The following is a 25,247-nucleotide window of genomic DNA, read 5'->3' on the forward strand; positions in this document are numbered from 1 at the left end:
AGGTAAAAAAATGTAAAACTCCAGATAAATATAAAAGGTAAAAAACTTTAGAAAAAACACCACTGTGACCTTAAGTTGAATAGAAAGAGGGATTTCTTGAAGACATTTAAAGTGCTAATCATAAAAGATCTATAAATTTGCCCATGTTGAAATAAGAACTCTTGTTCTTCATGTGATACAGAGTGGAGAAGAGACAAGCCACAAGTGGAGCAAAGATGTCTGTAGTAGATGTATCTTACAAAGGATCTTGGATGTATAAAGAATTCCTACAAATCAATAAGAGTAAAGACAACTCAATAGAAAAATGGGCAAAGGATAATAAGCATTTTTTAGAAAATGATATACAAATGATGAATAAACATGGAAAGATTCTCAATAGTAATCAGGAAAAAACAAATTAAGGTCATAATGAGATATTATTTTATACCCACCAGATTGGCAAAAATTAACAAGACTGAGAACACCAGTGTTGGTGAGGACATGGAACAATAGGAGCTTCATACACTGCTGGGGAGAATGCAAATTAGTACAACCACTTTGGAAAACAGTCTCGCGTTATCTTGTGCATATGTGACACAAGGCCTGTGACTCAGCATTTGTACTCTTAGGGAATCATCCCTAAAGAAACTTGCACATGAGTCCAGGAAACATGTACAGGCCTGTTCATAGTGGCATTGCTCTTATTAGCACAATGTTGTAAATCACTCATGTTCGTTGACAGGAAAAGTTCAAAAACAAGGAAAACTAAGTTATTTCTAGGATGCTTACATACGAAATAAATATAGTTTCTAAAATAATTAAGGGAAAAGAGAGAAATCTTCCTTACCAAAGAATTCCAAATAATACATGTAGATATTCCTCCCTCCAGGAGGTAGAACATACACCGCCTCACCCCTGCCTTAAGTATGGGCTGGACTTAGTGCCTCAATTCCAGTGGATAAAGTATGGAAAGGGGAAAAAAAGGCAACTTTACAATGGAGAAATGGCAAACACCAGCTAACATCAGTGCTTTCATGTGGATATCACATGCCTCCTGATAAGATGTAACCAAAGACAAACTTCACCTCTGTGGTACTCTTTCCAAATTCTCATAACCCAGTTGAATCATGAGAATACATCAGGCAAACCCAAATTATGGGACATTCTACAAAATATTTGACCAGTATTCAAAACTCTCAAGGTCATTAAAAGGAAATACTGAGAAACTGTCACAGACCAGAGGAGGCTAAGGAGACATGACAACTAAATGTAACCTGATATCCTGGATTGGATTCAGAAACAGAAAAAGGATGTTAATGGAAAAAATAGTGAAATCTGAATAAAGCCTGGAGTTTAGTTAATAATTTTAAAAAAGAGCCCAGTGGTGTGGCTCATGTCTGTAATCCCAGTGCTTTGGTAGACTGAGTTGGGAGGATCACCTGAGGCCAGGAGTTTGAGGTTATAATAGAGTGAGACCCTGTCTCAAAAAAAAAAAAAAAAAAAGCCCAGAAGTAAACTCATATATGGTCAAATGATTTTTTTTTTTTTGAGACAGAGTCTCACTTTGTTGCCTGGGCTAGAGTGCTGTGGCGTCAGCCTAGCTCACAACAACCTCAGACTCCTGGGCTCAAGCAATCCAACTGCCTCAGCCTCCCGAGTAGCTGGGACTACAGGCATGCACCACCATGCCCAGTTAATTTTTCTATATATATTTTTAGCTGTCCATATAATTTCTTTGTATTTTTAGTAGAGATGGGGTCTTGCTCTTGCTGAGGCTGGTCTCGAACTCCTGACCTCGAGCAATCCTCCCACCTCGGCCTCCCAGAGTGCTAGGATTACAGGCACTAGCCACCACGCCTGGCCTCAAATGATTTTTGACAAGGATGCCAAGACCATTCAGTAGGAAAGGGACAGTCTTTTCAACAGATAGTATTGGGAAAATTGGATAGCCACATGCAAAAGATTATACAGTTGGACCTTAGAAAAATATACAGGGACAAATACATGATACTAGATTTGGCAATAATTTCTTGAATATGGCACCAAAAGCAGAGGCAACAAAAGAAAAAATAGATTAAATTAGATTTCGTCAAAATTTAAAACTTCTAGGCCGGGCGCGGTGGCTCACGCCTGTAATCCTAGCTCTGGGAGGCCGAGGCGGGTGGATCGCTCGAGGTCAGGAGTTCGAGACCAGCCTGAGCAAGAGTGAGACCCCGTCTCTACTAAAAAATAGAAAGAAATTATCTGGCCAACTAAAAATATATAAACAAAAAAATTAGCCGGGCATGGTGGCTCATGCCTGTAGTCCCGGCTACTCGGGAGGCTGAGGCAGTAGGATCGCTTAAGCCCAGGAGTCCGAGGTTGCTGTGAGCTAGGCTGATGCCACGGCACTCACTCTAGCCCGGGCAACAAAGTGAGACTCTGTCTCAAAAAAAAAAAAAAAAAAAAAAAAAAATTTAAAACTTCTCTGCATCAAAAGGCACAATCAACAGAGTGAAAAGGTAACCTGTGGAATGAGAGAAAATATTGCAAATCATATATCCAATAAGGGGTTAATAGCCAAAATATATAAAGAAACTACAATTCATACTCAGAGAAGCAACTTCAATTATAAAATGAGCAAAGAATTTGAATATCTATGTGTCCAAAGAAGATGGCCAAGTAGAGATGTTCAGCATCTCTAACCATTAGGGAGATGCAATTCAAAACCATAAAGAGATAGTACCTCACATCCAGTAGGAAGGCTATTATCAAAAGAACAGAAAATAACATGGGTTGGTGAGGATGTGGAGAAACTGAAAACCCTTTGTGCTGTTGGTGGGAATGTAGAATGGTGCAGCTGCTACAGAAAACAGCATGGTGGTTCCTCAAGAAATTAAACATAGAATTACCATACAAGCCAGCAGTTCTGTTTCTGGGTATATACCCAAAAGAATTAAAAACAGAGTCTTGGACAAATATTTGTATGCCAGAGCAGCCTTATTCACAATAGCCAAAAGGTGAAAGCAACTCAAATATCCATCAATAGATAAATGGATAAACAAAGTACAGATGAATGGCTAAACAGAATGTGGTATACACAGGCAATGCAATACTCTGCAGCCTTAAAAGGGAAGGCAATCCTGTAACATGCTACAATATGCATGGACCTTAAGGACATACTAAGTAAAATAAGCCAGTCAAAAAGCACAAATACTGTGTGATTCCACTTATATAAAGTACCTAGAGTAGTCAAATTCCTAGAGACAGAAAGTAGCATGGTGGTTGCCAGAGGATGGGGGAGGAGACATGGGAAGTGGTTGTTTCACGATACAGAATTTTACTTGTGAAAAGTGAAGAGTCCTGGAGATTGGTTGAACAACACTGTGAATGTACTTTCCGGAACTGTATACTTAAAAATGGTTAAAACGGTAAATTTTATATTATGTGATTTTGCCACAATTTTAAAATTAAAAAAAAATGTAAGGGAAGACATATTCAGGATAGAGGTTACCAATGGGTGGGGGACATTGGAATTGGATCGGAGAGGAGCACACAGCTAGCTTCCCTAGTGATGCTCAAGTCCTAGTTCTGAGGTTGTGCCGTAGGTTCACCCAACTTTACAGAAGTTAAATGCTATTTTAAAACATTCTATAGACATAAGGGACAGCCAGATTATGTCATTAGCATGGCTGCTACAAAAGCTCATCCTTGGCTCTGTGGCTTGGCTCAGCCTCCGTCTACCATAGCCCGTGATGTTTGGTCTTAAACATCTTAGACTGGTTATGTTATTCTTGAAGATCCCCACTTAAGTGTCTCTTTTCATGAAAAGCTTTAACAGGGTCTTCTGTTCTACCAAATAACCATTTAGGAGTAGAGCCTTTTATTTGCCTTCATCTTCTCTCATTCAGACTTCAGGTTTGTCCTCTTCTCCCCAGCTGTTTGCTTCTGATGGTCTCTGATTCTCACTAACAGTTCACGGTCTTCCTATGGTCTGTGTAGTTCATTCATTCAACAAGTATGTATTGAGTTGTTATGTTTCAGACTCTATTCTAGACGCTGAGGCTACAGCAACCAGGAAAACAGACAAAAATTCCTGCCCCCTTTGCTTTCTTCTTTCCAGAGAAAATACTCTTAATTCTTCTCAGCCTGTCTTCTCCTCCTACCTTTCTCAGTTGTGTTTGTTTTTTCCAGGCCTCTAAAATTCTGGTCTTTCTTGAGGGATGAAAAGCAGGGGCACAAGTTTATATTTTTAAATATGCAAAGTGTTCAGGAGAACTTTTGCAAAATCATTTTTTTCTGATATAAAAATACATGCTCATTGCAGTTATGTAGGATAAATAAGTCCAGAGAGCAAATGTATAATATGAAGACTGCAGTTTGTATGCTGGTAATTTGCTAAGAGAGTAGATTTTATGTGTTCTCACTACACACACACACACACACACACACACACACACAAACACAAAAGGTAACTATGTGAGATGATGGATATGTTAATTGGCTTGACTTTAGTAATCAGTTCACTCTATATGTGTATCAAAACATAAATATAATACAACAAAAAAGCTCATTGCAAAAAAATAATGCAAACAATATAGAGTAGAAAGAAAATGAAAAATCAAGTAGAGGTACCCACTGTTAATGTTTTTATATCTCTCCTTTTCAATGTACACATATGGACCAAAATTGCATAGTATGATGCTGTTCTGGAACCCTTTTGTTTTACTTATATAACCTAAACATTTTTCCATATTAGTAGGTGTAAGTATACATCATCATTTTTAATGACCACATAGTGTTCCTTGGTATAGATATATCCTAATTTATTTATTAGATGCCTCTTTTTAGAGGATATAAACACACACTTACTGGCAATTTGCTAAGAGAGTAGATTTTATGTGCCCTTACCACACACACCCCCACAAGATAACTATATTATCCTAAATGCACATCCTTTGTACATTTATCTGTTCACTTGTCCACTTATTTCTTTAAGCCATCTTTTTAGAAATGGAATTGCTGTTAAATGTCAAGTTTTCTTATCTTTATCTCCAAAGCTTTCTTTTATGGTCCTTTTATTTTTTATAATGAGAGCCAAATAAACAAAAGCTTAATGTCATTTCATCTATCAATTCGAAATGTGTGTTTTTACCAGCAGAGCATGCACTAAGTATGTGCTATCACTTGCAAAGGAACATAAGAAGACATATCTACAGAAACACTCTCAGAAAAGGAGTCCCTGCTGTCTCTAAAGCAAAAGGGTATTATTTGAATATGTAACCCAATAGTACTTTTATAATTAAAAAATGGAGACTGTAAATATTATTGCAGTGAAAGTGAAATGAAGTGGAATTGAGGCGCCGCCTGTCTCCTGCAGGGGCTGGAGCAAGCCTGAGGAATGTCGCCAGGGCCCTGGTGAGCTGGTTTCTTCTCTTTGAAAGCACAATTGAATCTATTTATAGAAACATTAGGGCTGGTTTCTACACAATTAAAATAGTCACACAAATCATTAAGTGAAGATACAGTGTTTCTAAGAAAAATGTGTTCAACAGCATGTGGTAACATCCATTTTTATTGTGAGAGAAAACGTCCCCATCGCATTTTATAAAAATATCCATGAATTGCATAATTAACAAAGACTGATTCATCAGAATTATTTCATTTATCTAGTTTAAAAATTTCTCAGACTTCTGTCATCTTCCATTTGTCAATTCCATAAATTAATTCAGCCAGATGTCTGGGTGTCCTCTAAAAGATTTTCTTAAATCTATCTTCTGTATATCTAGTCTTAGCTTGATCCTGTCACTTTTAACTATTAGTGTTTGTAATATTTTCCCGTGGTACCTTTCCCTCTACTTTAAATTTTTATAACCCATTCTTACAAACATACTTATATCAATGCCTCTTTGTATACATGGATACATCTATGAAACTTACATTTTATATTGATTTTGTTAAAGGTTAAAGAAAGAGGGACCAATTAATTTCACCTTTTCCTAAACTTGAAACCAATCAAATTCTGCCCTTCATTTCCAAAGTTGGGAAGATCAGAGTTTCCTGTCCATTAAGTCATCCTTCATAACTATTAAAAAATAATCAGGAAAGAAATCACTGAATAGTTAAAACCATTTTAATCAAATATATCCGTAACAGGCACTGTTGATTAGTTAAAAACTGGTTGAGACAGTTTACTTGCAATTATTCTGGATTTGGATATCTGTGGATTATTTTTATAGCAAGGACAGGTTTATTCATCAGGTGGCTTTAGCTAGTTTTTCATGCTATTCTTGCTTGAATACTTTAGGGCTGGGGACAGGTGAGCTGCAAGAGAAATGAGTGTGACTAATGGAAATATGAGCCTGCCTTGCCCATGGCTGAGCTCTGGGAGTAGAGAAGGGTTCAGGGTATTGGGCTAGAGCCTGTCTGGTGGATTCAAGCACACGGCCTTGACTCCCTTGCAGGAACGTGGGGCTGTGTGTGGTTCCCTCTGAAGTGTCTGTCTTCCCTGGGAAGGAGCTCACCCTGAAGCTTGGGGCTGGTGAAGAGAGACCTTGCCTAACCGCTGGAGACCCCCCTCCCATCTGGACTCTAACTCCACCGGTGGCAATTCCTTAAGGCAAGGGTTTTTCAGGATAATTAGCAGTGTGATAGTAGGAAAAGGAATTTTCAGAGTGAACTGAGTCAAGAATTGTTGGTGGCGAAACTCCCTCCGGCTTTCTTGGAAAACAAGAGAAGATGCTATGCGGTCTGCTTTCTGGGGCCTCCACCTTCCCCAGCCCATCTAGAAATGGCCACCCTGGGAAAACCTGCTTTCCACCTTCTGGGCGGGGCTGGGTATGTGTGGAGGAGCCTTCTGTCAAGAACTCTGCCAGGAGGCTCTTTGCTACACCCTGCTCACACTGCTCTGAGAAAGCTTAGCTCTCACCTGGCAGCTTTACTTCCTCCTTTGCTGCACTCCAAGATGTAGCTTTCATTGGTGGCCTAGGAAGGAGTGGAAAGGCCCAATCGCAGGGAGATGATTATTACGGTCAGCTCTACTCTGAAGAGGTTGTACCCATTTTACTTTTTCACACGCACTCCTGCCTGGGTTACAGTAATCCTAGGAAATTTTCTCTCAGCTGCAGTAACTCCCATACGTAACAATCCTACATTATCCCTTCAAATGCTAGCTGGAGGCAGATTTTTAGATGGGGACGTCAGGGAGAAGAGAGTCCCCGGGAGCCCAGGTCGTAATCGGGAAACCAGGAATCCAATTCTGACCTCTCTGACTAGGCTGCTCCCTCCATTGTCCGAGAGATTGAACTTGAAACCTGCTCTCTAAAAAACAACCCCAATCTTCTCTGCTTCTAGCTGTGCCCACGTTCTTTGGGGAAGGCTGTGGAACACCTGACCTGCTTTCAGGGGCAGAGCTGAGGATTTGAAGCTGGCAACTTACCAGGGAGACGGTGGAGTTGGGGAGTTGGGTGCGGCAGAAGCGTTTGCGTAAAGCCTCTTGCACCTGCAGGAGAGGTAAACACCCAGCTCATGCCAGCCAAAGTCCTGGCCTTCGGACTGTGTGGCAGGCAGGGCGCTAGGTGGGCAGACTCACCTTCTTGTCCATGAGGCAACCAAACAATAAGATGAAGACACCCTGAGAAGAGGAGTGCAGGGGTGAGCTGGTCACGGAGGAAGGGGTCAACCCAAGTCAACTCGCTCCCTCTGCTCTTCCTTCAACCTCTGTCCTCTTGTCTGACTCATATCCTGAGGCTGCCTGTCTCAGTTTTCTTCTACATTAGTACCTTTTGGCGCATAGGATCCACTCCAGATGCTTTTCTTATTGTTATGGTTACAACTGATATCAAAGGATTGGGTACTGACAATTTCCTGAATTCTCTGGCAAAATCAGCTATTATTTTACAGATAAGAAAACCAAAGCTCAGTGAGGTTATGTCATTTGTCTGAAGTTATCCAGCTATTCAGTGGAGGAGCTAGGACCAATACCTAAGCTTTTGAAAATTCCTGAACCTATTTTCTTCTGTTCCACTGTGGTTCTACCTTGAGAAGGAATTGGCAGTGACTTAGACCATCAAAAGGGCAAAAAGCACAGCCACCACCCTGCCACCTACCTGGAAAGTGTTGAGAATGGTGAAGATGTAATGAGGGACTGTGGAGACTTCCTCTAACAGAGTGGCCAGGCCTAGCCCCCAGGTGAGACCAAAGATGGGTGTGAGAATGAGCAGGGCTTTGATCACCCCCAGAAGAGCTTGATGCTTCTCTGCGGGTGGTCCCTCTGACAGCGAAGGTCTCAGCAACTTCAGCACAGCCATGGCTAGTACCAGCCTGTTCACACCTACAATGGCCAGTACTGGCCCCACGAAAGTGTAGAGCGCCCCTCCCTTCCCATCCAACCAGCACTCCCCCTCCCTCAGGTATTGCCCTCTAGGTAGGTAGAGGCCCAGGGTGACACCTGCAAACCCCAGGGGGCACAAGTAGCCGAGGAGCACCATCAGGGGGAGGACTCGGTGCTTGGACAGCTGCTGGAAGACGAAGAGCAGCTGGTGGGCCAACACCAGGGCCTGCGCCAGCATCCAAATAAAGGTGGCCAGGTAGAAGAAATGACAGAGGAAGGTAGCGGTGAGGCAGAGCGGGCTGCGGGACCCTGGAGGGAGCAGTGTGGCTCCCAGGAAGCAGGCGTCTGCAGCCAGCAAGCAGAGCACCACATTGAGCAAGGCAGTGTGGCGGAAGTAGGCGACCTTGCTCTGCACCACAACTCTCCACACCAGCCTGTATACACCCAGGCACACAAGCAGCACCAGTATGGAAGTCCCCAAGCCCAGCTGACTCAGCAGTGCCAGGGTAGGATTTTCTGGAATAGTGTGTGGGGACATGAGGATGGAGAAGGCAGTGAGGTGCTGGCAGATGCACTGAGTGGTCAGGCTGGCACTGGCTGCCTGTGCCTGGCATCCTTCTCTGGACCAACCCCTGTTGCCCTGGAAGAGATTGTGATCCCAGAAGACACAGTGAGGGGTACCCTTTGTGTGCCTGAAGTCCATGATGACCTCTCCCTGGTGGAAGGTCTGGCCATCTGCCATGATGGAGATGACAAGGACCAGGCCAGGAGTGGTGCAGAGGGAGTCCCCCAGCCCTTGCCCGTAGTTTGAGGGCAGAAGGTGGTCCAGCTTTTGCAGTACCAGGCTGGTAATACTGACTTTGGTTCCATTGTGGCGCAGCGGGGCCAGTGCATGCCTGGGAATCTGTGCCTGCAGTGGGGGCCGCGTGGAGAAGGAGATCTGATAGTCAGCAGGCAACGCGGGGCCCAGGAGCCAGGTCTGCAGCTGCATGTTGGGCAAGCTGAAGGTGAAGGGGTGATCTTGTGGGCACAAGCTGCGTGCCAGGGTCTCCACAGCCAGCAGGAAAGTTGAGCCCACCCAGGGCTTCTGGGTCCACAGAGAACTGGTGTCCATGTCTAGGACCTTGTCTGTGGTTGTCAGGAGATTCTGCAGCACCCAACAGAGAAATGGCCCAATCTGTTCGAGCCTGTGGTTCTCAGCCAGGAGCACTGAGAGCTACAGACTCCAAACCTACCCTTTCCAGTCCAGGTAAGAGCCGAGGTTGGAGAGAAGAGGAAAGAGGAGGACAGGCCTGTGAAGGGAGACTTTCTAGAAGGGAAGGATGGGAAGCTGCTCCACTAACCACCTAAGGGCATCTTCAAGTGTGCAGTCTCCTGATCCACACCCCACCCCTCTGCCTGACATCCCTTCTTCCCTCCCATCCCTTGGGGCCACTCAGGTCCTAAGAGGGAACTTCTCCAATTCCTTGACCCCTCCAGGTCCTCAAAGCTGGGAATGGTACAGGGCATGATGTTCTGAAGGCAAGGGCCACATGCATGTCTGTGCACCCCCGTGGGCTACATATTCCCAGACATGAAAGGTGAGTAATAACATCGCCCCTTGTTACTCTTTTGGCTGCAGCTTAAGGGTCACCAACTGAGGCCCACACTGAGCTGACTTAGATGATTCCAGCAAAGCCAAGCGTGATTAGTGTCTCCATGTGCACATCATAGCCACACGTCTGTTTGTGCATGCTGCCTCTGCACTCATGTCTGCATACCCCTTCCTGCCTTCTGCCCTCCCACGTGCTCCCAGCATTAGGCCTTTCCCACTCTCCATCGCCTGGGAGACTGGTATGCAAGAGGGGAAATGGACCAGGAGTGCAGACACTTGGACTCCAGACATGTCTGCTGACTGACAGCCCACCATGATGTCAGAGGGACAGACGTGCCCACAGGCAAAATGCCTCCATGCTCCACTGCCCAGCTGGCCTCTCTGTGGCTCAGAGATCTCACCTCCAGGTCATGGTGCTCAGGCTGTATTCTGGCCTTTGCCGCCACCTTGGCCAGGCATTTCATGGTGCTCAGCAGCGTCAGTAGGTCAGAGGGTGAGCTTGCCACCGCTGCCTGCCCTGACAGCTCCCTCAGGATCTGTGGCACCTCCTCATCGGGCTTGCCCTGGCCCACCTGCAGCAGCTGAGACAGATGAGACAGCAGGAGGGGGATGGCGGGAGAGTCCTCACGAGGGAGGGGCCACCTCCTTCTCTTTCTGTCCAGCCTCTTCCCACCCCCATCCCCACACCTTGTCCCAGAGGGAGCAGGAAGCAGAGAGGGGAATGAGTGAGCCACATGGAAGGAACTGACAATGTAAGGGGGAGGCACACATGGAATTAGGGTTCAAGAACAGCATCCCCCCCGCCCAAGGAGAGTGCTGGCCCCTCTGAGGCCCCACACCCACGTCCTGGCTCTGCTATGGCTCCAGTTCAGAGAAGCTGAATAACCTGTGGGCTGGGCCTGGGGAAAGGACCCTCCCACTGGGTCCTGAGTGAGGGAGGGTGGGTCATGGAGCCGGGAGCCTGTGGGCAGCGGGGCAGGAGCTTTACCTTGGCTCTAGCGAGCAAGGCCAGGAGCCTCTCGTCTGTGCAGCTGCTGTGGATGGGCCCCCAGACCCCGTTGGGCCCACAGGGCCTCTTCACCACTCCACTTTTGTTCACGGGACATGGGGCCTGTGCCACGTGGGCAGCCTTGGTGACACTCCAGGCCACACCTGAGGAGTCCTCAGGGCAGATGATGTCTCCATCTGAAGAACGAAGGTCCGGGAGGCCTCAGCAATCACAGTCCAGCCTGAGCCTTTCCTTGGGCAGCAACTGTGCAGGCCCTGGAGCCTGGCCCCATTGCCCAGGGCAGGGAGTGCCATGGAGGAGAGCTTGTGCCCCCAGGGAAAGCAGCTGAGGTCAGCCCACTGCACCCCAAGCCCCACGTACCCCGGATGATGGTGATGGAGACAGGGACACTGAGGGGAGTGAGGCCTTGGCTCTGCAGGTCACAGGTATACGTGGTGTCAGCGGCCGGGCAGTGCTGAACGGCCAGCACGAGGCACTGGGAGCCTGACGTGTTGAGTGAGGAGACTGAGGGTGAGAAGAGAGATGGGAACCATCACTGGGCTTGTTCCAGGCCTAGAGCCCAGCAGGCCTGGACATGCTGTTTCAGTCTTTCTAGCAATTTCAGAAGCAGGTGAAGCAGCAGGGAAGAGCCCGGGGGTGTGTGGACATCAAATGATGGAGGACAGAGGTTAGATGTTGCTGAGGGGGCCGCTGGGGTTCTCTAAGTAGCTCCAGGACTCAGTTTCCTCACTTGTAAAATGGGGACTGTCCTCAAACTAACCTCACAGAGAGTTCAATGCGATTGTGTGGATGAAAGCATTTTGCAAAAACTTACCTATGCACTGTGGTCCTGTTATATCAGTAGAGGTGGGATTGGTTTGATGGGGTGAAAACAGTGTTGTACTTAGACCCCCAAGTCCCTGGTTGGGCTGCAGCCTCTGCTTCTCATGAGCTGAAGACCCAGCCGCCTGGAGGAGACAAGCTGCCCCCTTAGCTGCCCCTTCTCATACCTTTGCTGTCCTCTCCAGGGCTCCAGGCAGCCGTGTAGGCCAGGTTTGTTCGGGGGTGGGGGGGATGCAGCAGCTCAGCTGGAAGCCTGGGGAGGTGGCACAGGAAATGGAGAGCTGGTCTGGAAGTTGAGCCATGTCTGTCACCTCCAAAGGCACCCTCACCACCTGGTACAGGTTCCACTTGAATCCCTGGGCCTCGAAGCAGCTCACGTACTCACCTGCAGACACACATCTGCTGCAACTGGGACTCCTCTGGGCCTGCCCGCACCACAGAATCTCCGTTGCCTCCCAAGCCTCAGCCCAGATCTGCCTTCTCACTCCCTCCTCTGCCGGTGCCCAGTGCTTAACCCCAGCAAGAAAGATCCCAGGATGGCCCACGTAGAACATAGTCCCTGCCCCTAAGAAGGATTTCCAGGAGGAAGAAGAAATCTGTGGAAGAGGCTCCTGGCCCTTTTTATTAGCCTGTGCCCACGAACTCCAGGGTGAACCTCTCCCTACAGCAGATGTCCTTCCTGCCCCCTGCCTGCCATCGTAGTGTCTTCAAAAACACGGATCTGTTCTCAGCTGAAACTGAGACCGTCTTTTCTGCATTCCGAACATTATATTTTTCTTAACAGAAATGTTTTTATGAAAAATAACTTTATTTTTCAAAACAAAACATAAGTAGAAGAATGACGTTGGACATTGTTTCCTATTTGTGCAAATCTCTCCAATGCCTGGCTGAGTGGCAGCCGGCCGGGCTGTCCTACTGGCGTCTGCGGTAGGTCTGGGAGATCCCTGCAGCCTCTGGCAGAGGCCACGTCCACTCCTGAGGGAGTGACAGGGAAAGAGGCAAGTGACATCTGAGTATATTAGGACAATAGTCGTGACTTCTCGAACCCCTAAAAGGGTCCCAGAAGTCCCCAGACCATAGTGAAAACAGCCGGCCATTTTTAGAATTTTCCACATTGTAATTTTCCACACCAATGGGCCACTTAGCCTTTGTTTCCTCAGAATGAATAAATAGAAAGATGAAAAGGGTAAGAAGAGGTGAAAAGAAAAGAAGGAAGGAGAAGGAGGGAAGAGTGGGAGGAAGAGGGGAAGGAAAGCAGAGAAGAAAGGGGAAGAAAAAGAAAGGAGAAGAGAGGCGAGGATGGGCCCGGCCGGCTACCTGCCCAGTGATGGGACATGTTGGAGATGCTGAGGGCAGCCCGGCCCCTGCTGGAGGTCAGGGACACCTGTGTCCCTGGCTGTAGGAGGACCGGTCTGGGGCTCCCTGGGTGCCTGAGGAACCGGTTCAAGTTGGTGGCCTCCTGGCTGATGAGGAGAGTCAGGTTCAGCGTGTGGCCAGGCAGCTGCAGCGGGAGCTCAGGCTCAGGTTTCCAGGCACTGCAGGGAGGCAGGAGGCAGTGAGTTCCGGAGGAGCTCACCCTTCCTCATCTCCAAGGCTCATTCCTCCAAGTTCCCTCCCACCTAACTTTTTTTCCCCTTTTTTCCCTTTTTGTCCCTGCATGGGCATCTGAGTGTGCCCTGCTGTCATCCAGCCTGGAGGACCCCATCTGATACTGGGATCTAAAAAGACAACTTTTTTGACCTATGACTTCCCCTCCCCAGGAACGTGTGGCTGCTGGAGCTGCTTTCTGGCCTCTGAGGGTAAGAAGCCGGCTCACTCTAGCACTTTCTCCGCTTGTCCCTGTGTCTCTGGGGCCCTGTTATTCTCACTACTCAGGCCCGGAGCCCAGGGCCTGTGATCTGCCTTGAATGCTGGCTCTTGCTGGGGCTGAAATACAGGTTCCTCCAGGAAGAAAACCACAGGGAGCATTTCTTCCACTTGAAGCCATTGGTTTCCAAGTTCCCACCCCACCTCACCAGGTGGCAGCAACTGGCAGGACCCAGATTCAGGCTGGCTGAAGACAAGACAGCCACAAGGCCAGTCACTGTGGAGTGCTTGGCAGGGACGGTGACGGGAGCAGACACTGGCGTTCCACTGGTACCCAGAGAGACAAGAACAATCGATATGCCGCTCGAGGTTGACGTCACACTCTGTGACAGAGAAGGGGGGTAAGAAGTGGGGAGGCTGTCTGAGAAGCCAGGTGGGTGCCCGAGAGGCTTTAGGGCTGTTTAAGGCTGGGTTTCTGGACCAGGCCCACCCCCCAGAACCGCACCTCCTCAGGTAGGGCTCAGGGCAGCAGAGGCCATGCTGGGTGGGGGCTTGGGGGTGAGGGTGGAAGTCCCAGCCTGCACTGTGTGCCCCTGGCCCTCTGCCTGCATTCAAAGATGGGGTGGGACAAGCGGGGAAAGGTCTGTGTGGTGTTGGGTGTGGTGGGGAGGGAGTTGGGCCAGGGAGAAAGAACCAGGCAGCCCTCCAGGAGATGGGGAGAGGCTCACAGGACCTCAGGCCAGCCGGCTGTGGGAGGGCTGGGAAGCCTAGTTCCCTCCACTCCAGCAAGTGGCACCTGTTGTGAGGCTGAGGCCAGTGAGAGTTCCTGGGGAAGCAGAGGCCAGAGCAGCAGGGAGAGTCAGGGTCCTGGAGAGTGTCAGTGGCCAGGTCTTGTCTTGAAAGTCCAGATGTACATAGACGGAGACCAGAGCTGATTCCACAGCAGCAGAGGGGACAGCTGGAGAGGAGAGGCAGCAAGGCACGGGCAGTCCCTTCTCGCCTCCCACACTGAGCTGGCCATTCCCAGGGACACGGAGCAGATCCCCCTCCCATAGCCTGTCTAGGCGCACAGACAGGACTCAGGGAGCATCCAGATACGCTGCTTCTTGGCATCCTCCCAGCAGCCCCCATGTCATAGATGAGGCTGCAGAGGTGAATGAGATCCTCAAGGCCTCACAAGAAATGGACGCGGACCTGGTGGACTGCCTGAGCTGGTCCTCTTCCACTCCCGCCACTCCTCGCCACCAGGGCCTCTCCTGGCTCATTCTTTCCTCCTCCTCCCTCCCTCCCCTGGCCATCCACTCACCCCCTGCTGCACTCCCTCGGTCCAGGAGCTGCTCAGCTTCCCTTCCAGCCTGACTCTGTCCCTGGAACAGAGTGCAGAGGAGAGACCTCTGAGGAGAGGTTGACCTCAAGTCCCTCCCAAGGACATCTCAGTGATCAGCTTGGCTGGTCTCAACCAGGAATACTAGGTCCCTTGGAAGCTATTTTTTTTGCCGGGACTCAACATACCCGTTGGGAAGGGGAATCGGGCTTCTGGAGGGGTGCCAGGGTTGCAGCCCCAGGAGCCCTGCCAGGGCCTGCAGATGACACCTAAAACCAGGAACCAGGCACGCCCTGGTGAGTCAATATGCTTTGTTTAATCCCTTCCTGAATTTACCTGTCCCTGGGCCTCTAGGTTTATTGAAATGGGTCTGGAACTCAGCAAGGGTGCTGGGCAGAGCTGGCCAGCCCAGAGACTTGGGGACTTTATTTCTTCCTGTAGGGACCGTCCCTGGGCAAGAATTGGCTTGAACCCAGAGTCAGCGAAGCTGGACATGCTTCTTGGGTCCAAAGGTCAATAGGTCCAGAACTCCTTGAGGCCAGAAGTCAATAGGTCCGACAGGGCCTATTGACTGCTGAATGCTTCCTGGAGCTAGAGGTCAATGGCCTATTGAACAAACTGTTCCCTATGGCAAATAGCCAAGGGCCTTAGGTCTTACACACAAGCCAAGGCATGTCTCATTGTCCTGCATGAGGTAATGAAGTCCAAAGGTTAAGATGCAAACGTCTGCCTTCCTTGAGCAATTTCCATAAGAAATGGAACATGTCACCTCAGGGCTCTAAAGATAGTCACCTACCAGGAAGTAGCTGCTGGACAAAAGGAGTATAAAAACAAAGCGACTGGTGCTTTTTGGCACTGCAGTCTTGTACCGTCTTTGTGTGTCTGTGTGTTTCTTTCTGTGTTCATCCCCCGTTCTGTAATCGGGCCACTACACTTCCATAGGATTTGACACAAGGGGGAGCAGAAGGCAGCCTCTTCTCCTAGTCTCTGGTTCCCGTATACTATTTCCTCACCAACTCCTTTCTCTCTGAAAATTGCAAGTGCACGTGGATATCTGTGTAAAACCAGATATGGCTATGGATAGAGATGCGGATATAAGCTGGGTGTGGTGGGGTGTGCTCATAGTCCCAGCTACTCAGGAGGATCACTTGAGCCCAGGAGTTCCAGACCAGCCTGGACAACATAGCAAGACTCTGTCTCTACAAAAATTAAAAAAAAGGATATAGTATAGATTTAGATATTGATATACATGTAGGTGTAGATAAAGATAGATATAGATTTAGATTTAGAGATAGAAATAGATGTGGGTTTAGAAATGTAGATGTGTACATACAGATACAGACACAGACATAGGTATCTGCCTGGGAGAAAATGGATCAAAATGTACCAATCTAGACTCTGATGCCGTTCTTCAGATTCCCTCCTATTGTCTATGCCACTGGTTCCCAAATCTGAAAAGTTTTCTTTTCTTTTCACTTTTAAATGGCCCGCTTGACTGGAAGAGCCTTTATCCAAAGTGCAGCAGGTACCACTGCAGTTCACAAGGACTCAAAGAAACAGAAGCTACCCCCAGACCCAGGAAAATCAGACTGGATTCTCGCAGTCTATACTAAACCGGCTTCTTTCCTTTTATACTATACTTCCTCTCCCTTTAGCCCTTGCCCCCAACCTGTCCCCTGACCTCACAACTTGCTGTTCCTCACAACTGGAGGACCTAGCATTGCCTCTGCTGGCCTCCCCTGGGTATTCCTCCAGTCTTACTTACAGGCTGGGATGCTCGGGCAGCTGGTGACCCCAGCAAGGGAAGAGTCATGGCCAGGAGCAGCAGGCAGGCAGCCGAACAGACCATGGCTCAGTGAAGCAGTCCCTACAAGGCCATGATGCAAATTTCCTTAGAAGAGCTGGCAGGGCGTGCACAGAAGGGGTGGGAGGAAAGCAAGGGAGGGAGCCAGGGCCAAATTTACAGAGGAAGTGCTATAGCCTGTGAGTCAAATGGGCATCCGGGTCACTGTGGGGACACCTGGAACCCACATGCCCCAGTGAGAATGGTCTGTCCCAGTTCCCCCAGGGTCTGGACCAAGGACTTAGTGAGCATGAGTGGGCTTAGGGGTCCTAAGTCACAATCAGCAGTGTATCAAGAAGCCAGGTTCGGTCATGTTCCCAAGGATCTGGGAAATCTGGCTTGTTCTGGAACCTCTCCAGGAAGCTGGAGCATTGATCAAAGAGCCAAGGTTAGAAAAGAAAAAATGTTATAGCTGATTGCTACCCTAAAATAAGTTCCGGATAGACTAGAGTCTTAAATGTAAAAAGGTATCTGTAGACTGGTGTGGGGGTACACACCTATATAGTCCCAGCTACTCGGCAGGCTGAGGCAGGAGGATTGCTTGAGCCCAGGAGTTAGAGGTTGCAGTGAGCTGTGATGACCTCTCTGCACTCTAGCCCGGGCGACAGAGAGAGACCCTGTCTCAAAAAAAAAAAAAAAAAAAGTATCTGAAAAGATAATAGAAGAAATTGTCAAGCAATTTCACAAAATAATTTTGAAGTAAGGAAGGTTTTCAAAACAAGACACAAAACTGAGAAGACAAAAGGACATAAATTTGACTGTCTAAAAAAGTTTTAAGTTTGGCATGGAAAGTATAATTTGGAAAATAACATAAGAATTTTCTTCTACCTTATATATTAGTAAGATAGAAAATAGGCAAAGAAAGGGAACAGCAGTTCACTGAAAAAGAAATATAAATAGTTTCATAAACATATACAAACTCACCAACTTCAAATGGAAGTCAAAATGCTAGTCAGAATAAGATACTATTTCTTACCTACCAATTATCAAAAGACAAAATATTGATTCTATTTAGTATTAAAAGTATAGTTGTACATGTGTGCAAAAATATGTGTATAAGGATGTTCAAGGCAGAATTTTTTGTGTTAGCAAAACAGTTAAACAACCAAAATGTCTGTTAAAAAGGGAGAGATTATAGAAATCTTGAGATTTCCAACAATGTAACATCATTAAATTTGTAGGGAGAAAGTGAAGTAGCTCTATTTTGGAGTGATCACCAATATATGTAATGAAGTTTAAAATGTATATTATGTATTTGTTCTCTCATTTATGTAAAAAGTGGAATATATATTGGACATTTATCCTTATACATACCTGTAATATTGCTGGAAAAATTCATCAGAAACTTGGCAATATTCATTGGGAAAGAGATAAAGGGTACAGATGGGTCTGTGTGTTGTTTGGTATATATTTTTTCTAACTATAGGCATGTATTTTTTAAAATAAAAAAAAAGTTGATTTAAACACACACAAAGTACAAAGTACCTAGGGTAGAAATCTGGGCCCAATATATTTAAATACACACACACACACACACACACACACACACACACACGCGCGCGCGCGCGCACATCAAAGTATCTAGAGTAGAAATCTAGCCCCAGTGCATTTCCACCTCCACTGCCACCTGCAATCCCCCCTTGCTAGGATTGCTGCTGAAGGAAGAGCAGACACCTAGAGCAAATATATGCATGGGACAAAGACATATCTTATAAATAGTTGATTTCAGAAAGCATGAAAATGGTGAAGAATCGATCAGGTTTAAGAACTAGAGAGAGCAGTGAGAGAGAAGAACAGGTGTGGAAGGCGGGACGCTGTTGGCGTGTTGGGCACTGTCCACTGTAGCCACAGGTGGGCCAAGGGGCTGCAGGACATCAACAGCATCTGGTACAGTCACCAAATGGAGGCTGCGGAGGCATGAGGTGGTCCTGAACAATGATCATCGGGGTCTCTCGGGAAACAGGAGCTACAGGAGAGAGGTGGAGCTGAGACCTAGCAGAGTGGCTGCTTCAGTGCCGCGTGGAGACTGAGCCATTGCAGTCCTCAGTTAGGAGAGGCAAGGAAGGATTCTGGGGGAGAAAAGGCTGTTCATCCGCAAGAGGTAACACTAAAGGAACAAGTGACTCTGACAGCACATTAGAAAGTTGATGTCACTGGAGCTGGAGAGACCCCTACAGAGTCCACCCCCCAAAACATGATTTTCCCTAATTGATTCCCAACTCATCTTAACCACGCAGGTCACGACTGGAGCGAGAATGAGAAGGAGAGGGCAGCGTGTTCCTAGTTCAGTTACAGCTGCGGTGTCCGAGGTGCACAAACCACTGACAGAGCGGAGGAAGCGAGCTTTGTTTTACAGTAATTTTTAGATTCTTCCTATAATTTTAGAAAAGTCTTACAGTCCCAACTTCTTTCTCATGGGCCAACCAGGTTCGGAGTCCTTCAGGTTGCCCAAGTGTCAGGGGTTGTCAGGAGGAGGAGCTGTGATTGCAACACTGAACTCTAGCCCAGGTGACACAGCAAGACTTCATCTCTTAAAAAAACACAAACAAAACCAAAATAAAACCAGAATAGGATTAAGCCTTGTGATTCAAAACAACCACATCATCTTTCTAGACCTCAGTTTTCACATCAATAAAGTGACAGAAGGCCAGGTGCAGTGGCTCATGCCTGTAATCCCAGCACTTTGGGAGACTGAAGCAGGAGAATCAGTTGAGGCCAGGAGTTTAAGACCAGCCTGGGCAATATAGCAAGACCCCATCTCTAAAAAAATTTTTTTTAAATTAGCCGAGTCTAGTGGCATGTGCCTGTAGTTCTAGCTACTCAGGAGGCTGAGGCAGGAGGACTGTTTGAGCCCAGGAGTTTGAGGTTACAGTGAGCTATGATCATACCATTTCACTCCAGCCTAGATGACAGAGTGAGACCCCATCTCTTCAAAAAAAATTGAATAAGGAGAAAAACTGAAGTGAAAGAGTTAAATTACATGATCCCTTTGGTATTTTAAAAATGTTTTTCCACTTCCTTCTGATTTTCATGGTTTCTGATACAAAATCCACAGCCATTTGACTCATTGTTCCTCTATAAAAAATGTATCATTTCTTCCTTGGCTGCTTTCATGATTTTTTTCTTTGTCTTTAGTTTTTTAGCAGTTATGATGTGTCTAAAGTGGGCTTTCTTTGGACTCATTCTGTTTTGGATTCACTATGCTTTTTGCATCTATATATTTATATCTTTCATCATATTTGAGCATTTTAGCCATTACTTCTTCAAATATTTTTTCTGCACTGCATTCTTTCTCCTCTCCTTCTAGAACTCTAATAATACCAATGTTAGGCCTCTTTAGTATTTTTCCCACAGACTCCAGTGGCTCTGCTCAGTTTTTCAGTCTTTTTTCTCTCTGTTGTTCAGATTGGATCATTTCTATTGATCTATCTTGAAATTGACTCTTTCCTCTGTCATCTTTATTCTGTTATTGAGCCTATGGTAGACAGAATAATGACCATCCAAAGATGCCCACTTACTAGTCCCTAGAACCTGTGAATATGTAACTTTATATGGCAAAAGGGATTTTGCAGATGTCAGTAAGTTAAGAATCTTGAGATAGGAAGGTTATTACCTGTGTGGGCCTAATGTAACCATAGTGGTCCTTATAAAAGGGAGACAGAAATGTCAGAGACAAAAAGGCAGAGGTTGGAGTGATGCACTTTAAAGACGGAAGAAAGGGCCACAAGCCAAGCAAGGGATGCAGGCAGCCTCTAGAAAGGGTGAAGAAATGAATTTTCCCCTGAAGTTTTCAGAAAAAAATCAGGCCTTCTGACATCTTGATTCATTTCAGACTTCTGACCCTCAGAACTGTAAGGTAGTACATTTGTTTTTTTTTTAAGCCACTACATTTATAGCAATTTGTTACAGCAGCAATAGGAGTAATTTAATACAGAGCCCATGCAATAATTTTTAAAAATTTTGGTCATTGTATTTTTCAGTTCTAAAATTTCCATTTGTTTCTTCTTAATACTTTCTATTTCCTCACTGAGACTTTTCATCTTTTCATTAAGTTCAAGAGTGTTCACACTTACTCATGGCACTCTTTTTTTAAAATTAATTTATTTTTTTAATTTTAGCATATTATGGGGGTACAAATGTTTAGGTTATGTATATTTCCCTTGCCCGGCACCCCCCCCCCCAGAGCTTCAAGCTTGTCCATCCCCCAGACGGTGCTCATCGCACTAATTATGTACGTATACACCCATCCCCTCCTCCCCCCTCCCATCTGCCCAACACCCGATGAATGTTATTCCTATATGTGCACTTAGGTGTTGATCAGTTAAACCATGGCACTCTTATAATAGTTGCTTTAATGTCATTTTCAGATAGTTCCAACATCTGTGACATCTCAGCATTGGTATCTATTGATTGTTTCTACCCATGTGAGTTGAGATTTCCTGGTTCTTTATAAGCCAAGTAATTTTGGGTTGTATCCTGGACATTTTAAACATTATGTTATAAAACTCTGGATCTTGTTTAAATCCTGTGGAAAATGCTATTGTTTCTTTTCAAGCAGGTAATCAACAGTCACAAGTTCTGATCCACCCACCGCGGATTGTGTTCTCAACCTCAGTTCTCTTTGCAAAGCCTTTACAGTGCTGTTCAGATCTACTGCAGATGTGTGCCACCCAGTGGCCAGCCTGGGACTTGCGTGATGGTCCATCTCCCTCCAGTTTTCAAAGTTTATGGTATGTGGCTTAAGGGTCAGATCCAGGCATGTACAACTGGGAGGTGATCCTAGGAGTTCATAAAATTTTATGGGGTTGAAAAGCTCAGGAAATTTCACCCCAACATTTGACTCCTTGGTATAAATAATATTTTGAATTAAAGGCTCTTAGAGATCAACAGGCCCTTGGAAGGGGCTGTCCCTCTAGCTGCATAACCAGACAGACCCATCAGAAGAACAACTGACTTCCCTTCCCCTCCCTGTTATCTCAATGTATTGCAGGAGAGAAAATCAAGAATGCAACGAGACTGGTTAATCTCAAGGTTAGTTTAATTTGGAAAGAGAATCATTTACAGGCCAATCTTTTCCCCCCATTTTCCCTAGCACCCATTTATTACCCCTAAGCAGAATTACCTGTAGTCCTCAACTCTCCCTCCACTCTAAAAGGAGGTTATAAAAATATCTGGATCCCATTGGGATATTGGGTGATCACGCTGTGATTTGCCCCCTGAGCATAGTAAACAAACCTCTTCCGCTTATTAATCTCCCTTAATTGTGAGTTGATCTTTCAGTGAACTGTTTCCCCCTCAGTTTCCCCCTCACCCCCCACAGTTTGGCATAGTCTGTGGGATCTCAAAGCCATTCTACTCTTCTGAAAGACGAGATGAAGAGAATGGAGAGTTTGACCAGTCGGCAACACGGTTAGGTATCTCAACTTACCAGGAAGACTCCTGCTTTTCCTCTTTCTGTGGGCTCCAGCTGAGCAGACAATAAAGATCATCGTCCTTTCCAAATTTACGATTAATGAGAGAAAAGGTTTTTGTGAGTGACTGTGCTTTGTAAAGCGACTCTGGTATTGGTAGATTTCTTGGTACTTTAGGGTATGAATATTCACATTGTCTGATTCCCTCTCCTCTCAGCCTTTTTGTCGCTGCTGTTGTTGCTTTCTTTTGTTGTTGTCCTTCCGTGTTGTTCTGTCATAAAGAGAGTTACCTGAGGGTAGGACACGGGCCTAGCCCCTCTATAAGCCGGCAGTTCGTGTGGCCCTGCAGGCGAGCCGGTTACACGATTCTGACTAGACCAGCTTCTATTAAGACAAACTTTGCTGCAGATCTCTGGGAAAAAAAAAGGCTGTATGAGGTTCCACTCTTGTTATTTGTCCCTGAGCTTGTCTTGTGACTGAGTGGGAGTTTTCTCTTCAGTCTCCATCATCCAGGGGGCCTATTTTTTCAGGAACACGTCAGGTGGCCAATCTGAAAAAGATTGTGTGTCTGAGACATGCCAGAGTCTAAGCAGAGTACTCTTTCTCCCGTGTCAAGCTCTAGGGGAGTCTTTGTTTTTTCCTTTTTCTTTTCTTGTTTTTTTTTTTTTTGTTCTGATATAGAGTCTTGTTCTGTCACCCCAGCTAGAATGTCGTGGTGTCATTTGTAGCTCCCTGCAACCTCAAACTCCTGGGCTCAACTGATCCTCCTGCCTCAGCCTCCCGAAGGAGCTGAGACTACAGGTGCGCACCACCATGCCTGGCTAGTTTTTTGCTTTTCTATTTTTAGTAGAGACGGGGTCTCACTGTTGCTCAGGCTGGTCTCAAACTCCTGAGCTCAAACGATCCTCCCGCCTCAGCTCCCAGGGTGCTGGGATTACAGATGTGAGCCATCGCACCTGACTGGAAGTCTTTGTCTTAAAAGGTCCTACTAGGCCGGGCGCGGTGGCTCACGCCTGTAATCCTAGCACTCTGGGAGGCCGAGGCGGGTGGATCGCTCGAGGTCAGGAGTTCAAGACCAGCCTGAGCGAGACCCCGTCTCTACTAAAAATAGAAAGAAATTATCTGGCCAACTAAAAAAATATATATAGAAAAAATTAGCCGGGCATGGTGGCGCATGCTTGTAGTCCCAGCTACTCGGGAGGCTGAGGCAGTGGGATCGCTTAAGCCCAGGAGTTTGAGGTTGCTGTGAGCTAGGCTGATGCCACGGCACTCACTCTAGCCCGGGCAACAAAGTGAGACTCTGTCTCAAAAAAAAAAAAAAAATAAAATAAAATAAAAAAATAAAAGGTCCTACTGTCTTTGTTATCTTGTCTATTTCAGAGAGTGAATTTTTGGGAGTCTTTGGAACTGCCTTCTCTATGCCCTCTTTAGGCTAAACCTGAGAAATTACCACCTGGACTTTCTATGAAGAGGCATTGGATTGAGTCACTTTTGGAATAAATATACCATTGAGATTAATGGCCAAAAGATGGATCCTTTAAATTAAAAAACTTCTAAATTAAAAAATAGTAATAAATTTTAGAGATCTCTTATTTGAAATAATTGTCTTATTTGTATTAAGTGAAATTTGATTAAAGGAAAGATGCATAATGTGTGACTACCCTTAAAAATTCTCTTGACAAAATTGAAGAGCAAAAGTGCTCTTCTGGTGCAAAAGTAATTGCAGTATTAGCATTGTTGAAATCTGCCATTAAATATTGGGATACATTCTTCAATAAATGTGGTTATGTTATACATCATTTTAATGCACATTTCTCATGTTATTTTTTTCTTGCTAATGACTTATTACTTGCTGTTTATTTTATATCTATTTTAGACTATGGAAATGATGTTAGACAAAAAGCAAATTCAAGCGATTTTCTTAGTCAAGTTCAAAATGGGTCATAAAGCAGCAGAACTCGAAACAACAGCAAAGCATTTGGCCCAGGAACTGCTAATGAACGTACAGTGCAGTGGTGGTTCAAGAAGTTTTGCAAAGGAGATGAGAGCCTTGAAGATGAGGAGCACAGTGGAAGTGGACAACAACCAATTAAGAGCAATCATCGAAGCTGATCCTCTTAAAACTACACGAGAAGTTACCGAAGAACTCAATGTAGACCAGCCTATGGTTGTTCAGCATTTGAAGCAAATTGGAAAGGTGAAAAAGCTTGAGAAGTGGGTGCCTCATGAGCTGACTGAAAATCAAAAAATCATCATTTTGAAGTGTCATCTTCTCTTATCGTGTGCAACAGAAAATCATTTCTCCATCAGATTGTGACGTGGGGTGAAAAGTGGATTTTATACGACAACCAGCAACGAACAGCTCAGTGGTTGGACCAAGAAGAAGCTCCAAGCACTTCCCAAAGCCAAACTTGCAACAAAAAAAGGTCATGGTCACTGTTTGGTGGTCTGCTGCCAGTCTGATCCACTACAGCTTTCTGAATCCTGGTGAAACTATTCCATCTGAGAAGTACGCTCAGCAAATCGATGAGATGCACTGAAAACTGCAACGCCTGCAGCCAGCACTGATCAACAGAAAGGGCCCGATTCTTCGCACAACCAATGCTTCAAAAGTTGAACAAATTGGGCTACAAAGTTTCTCCTCATCCGCCGTATTTACCTGACCTCTCACCAACCAGCTACCACTTCTTTAAGCATCTCGACAACTTTTTGCAGGGAAAATGCTTCCACAACCAGCAGGATGCAGAAAATGCTTTCTAAGAGTTTGTGGAATCCCGAAGTAGGGATTTTTAGGCTACAAGACTAAACAAACTTATTTCTCATTGGCAAAACTGTGTTGATTGTAATAGTTCCTATTTTGATTAATAAAGATGTGTTTGAGCCTAGTTATAATGATTGACAATTCACAATCTGAAACTGCAATTGCTGTTGCACCAACATAATATCTAATCTAACAAAGATAAAAATCCTTTGAATACTGCTCCTGTGGTAAATGGCAGAGGCCAATTTGCCTTTTAGCCTAAAGGTTAAGATTCTGTGCTTTCACCTCAACAAGCCTAGGTTTGATTCCCAGGCAGGGAACAAGCCTTTCTGGTTTGATGTTTGTGTAACTTTCACCATTCATTGGTTCTCTTCCCTTCTGTGCACA

At 45.8% G+C, this 25,247-nt stretch overlaps 2 protein-coding genes across 4 annotated transcripts in view; one reads left to right on the forward strand and one right to left on the reverse strand.

The window, feature by feature from the left end:
- Positions 1-6,477: 6,477 nt before the first annotated feature.
- Positions 6,478-25,247, reverse strand: part of ADGRF3 (adhesion G protein-coupled receptor F3) — a 34,915-nt gene continuing 16,145 nt past the window's right edge. Inside the window, 14 exon segments of the mRNA XM_045549209.1 lie at positions 6,478-6,942; positions 7,397-7,459; positions 7,550-7,591; positions 8,067-9,437; positions 10,286-10,465; positions 10,873-11,069; positions 11,254-11,397; positions 11,883-11,937; positions 11,940-12,100; positions 13,033-13,224; positions 13,227-13,250; positions 13,731-13,904; positions 14,318-14,479; positions 14,828-14,888. Coding sequence (XP_045405165.1) covers positions 6,883-6,942; positions 7,397-7,459; positions 7,550-7,591; positions 8,067-9,437; positions 10,286-10,465; positions 10,873-11,069; positions 11,254-11,397; positions 11,883-11,937; positions 11,940-12,100; positions 13,033-13,224; positions 13,227-13,250; positions 13,731-13,904; positions 14,318-14,479; positions 14,828-14,888 — 2,886 coding nt within the window. The 3' untranslated portion in view covers positions 6,478-6,882.
- LOC123636691 (histone-lysine N-methyltransferase SETMAR-like) lies at positions 19,000-24,449 on the forward strand. Of its 3 annotated transcripts, none has more exons than XR_006734638.1 (4): positions 19,000-19,043; positions 21,247-21,418; positions 21,679-21,719; positions 22,009-22,025. XR_006734638.1 is itself a non-coding variant. In XM_045549207.1 (4 exons), exons 2-4 carry the CDS (start codon positions 21,385-21,387, stop codon positions 24,414-24,416), a joined length of 516 nt encoding a protein of 171 aa, XP_045405163.1. In that variant the 5' UTR covers positions 19,000-19,043; positions 21,247-21,384; the 3' UTR covers positions 24,417-24,449. The 3 variants fall into 3 exon arrangements, 2 of the variants coding, with proteins under 2 accessions (XP_045405163.1, XP_045405164.1); XM_045549207.1 differs by lacking the exon at positions 22,009-22,025 and adding an exon at positions 23,976-24,449; XM_045549208.1 differs by having other exon boundaries at positions 21,988-22,200.

This window comes from Lemur catta, chromosome 4 (genome assembly GCF_020740605.2).
Source record: "Lemur catta isolate mLemCat1 chromosome 4, mLemCat1.pri, whole genome shotgun sequence".
Classification (NCBI taxonomy): Eukaryota; Metazoa; Chordata; class Mammalia; order Primates; family Lemuridae; genus Lemur; species Lemur catta.

What these genes read in the sequence shown, in the direction of transcription:
- LOC123636691 (XM_045549207.1), top strand. Translation starts at nt 21,385, where the DNA reads ATGGTCCATCTCCCTCCAGTTTTCAAAGTTTATG. An exon ending in TCCAGTTTTCAAAGTTTATG is followed by an intron (nt 21,419 to 21,678) that starts GTATGTGGCTTA and finishes AATGTATTGCAG; the next exon opens with GAGAGAAAATCAAGAATGCA. An exon ending in CGAGACTGGTTAATCTCAAG is followed by an intron (nt 21,720 to 23,975) that starts GTTAGTTTAATT and finishes TATCTATTTTAG; the next exon opens with ACTATGGAAATGATGTTAGA.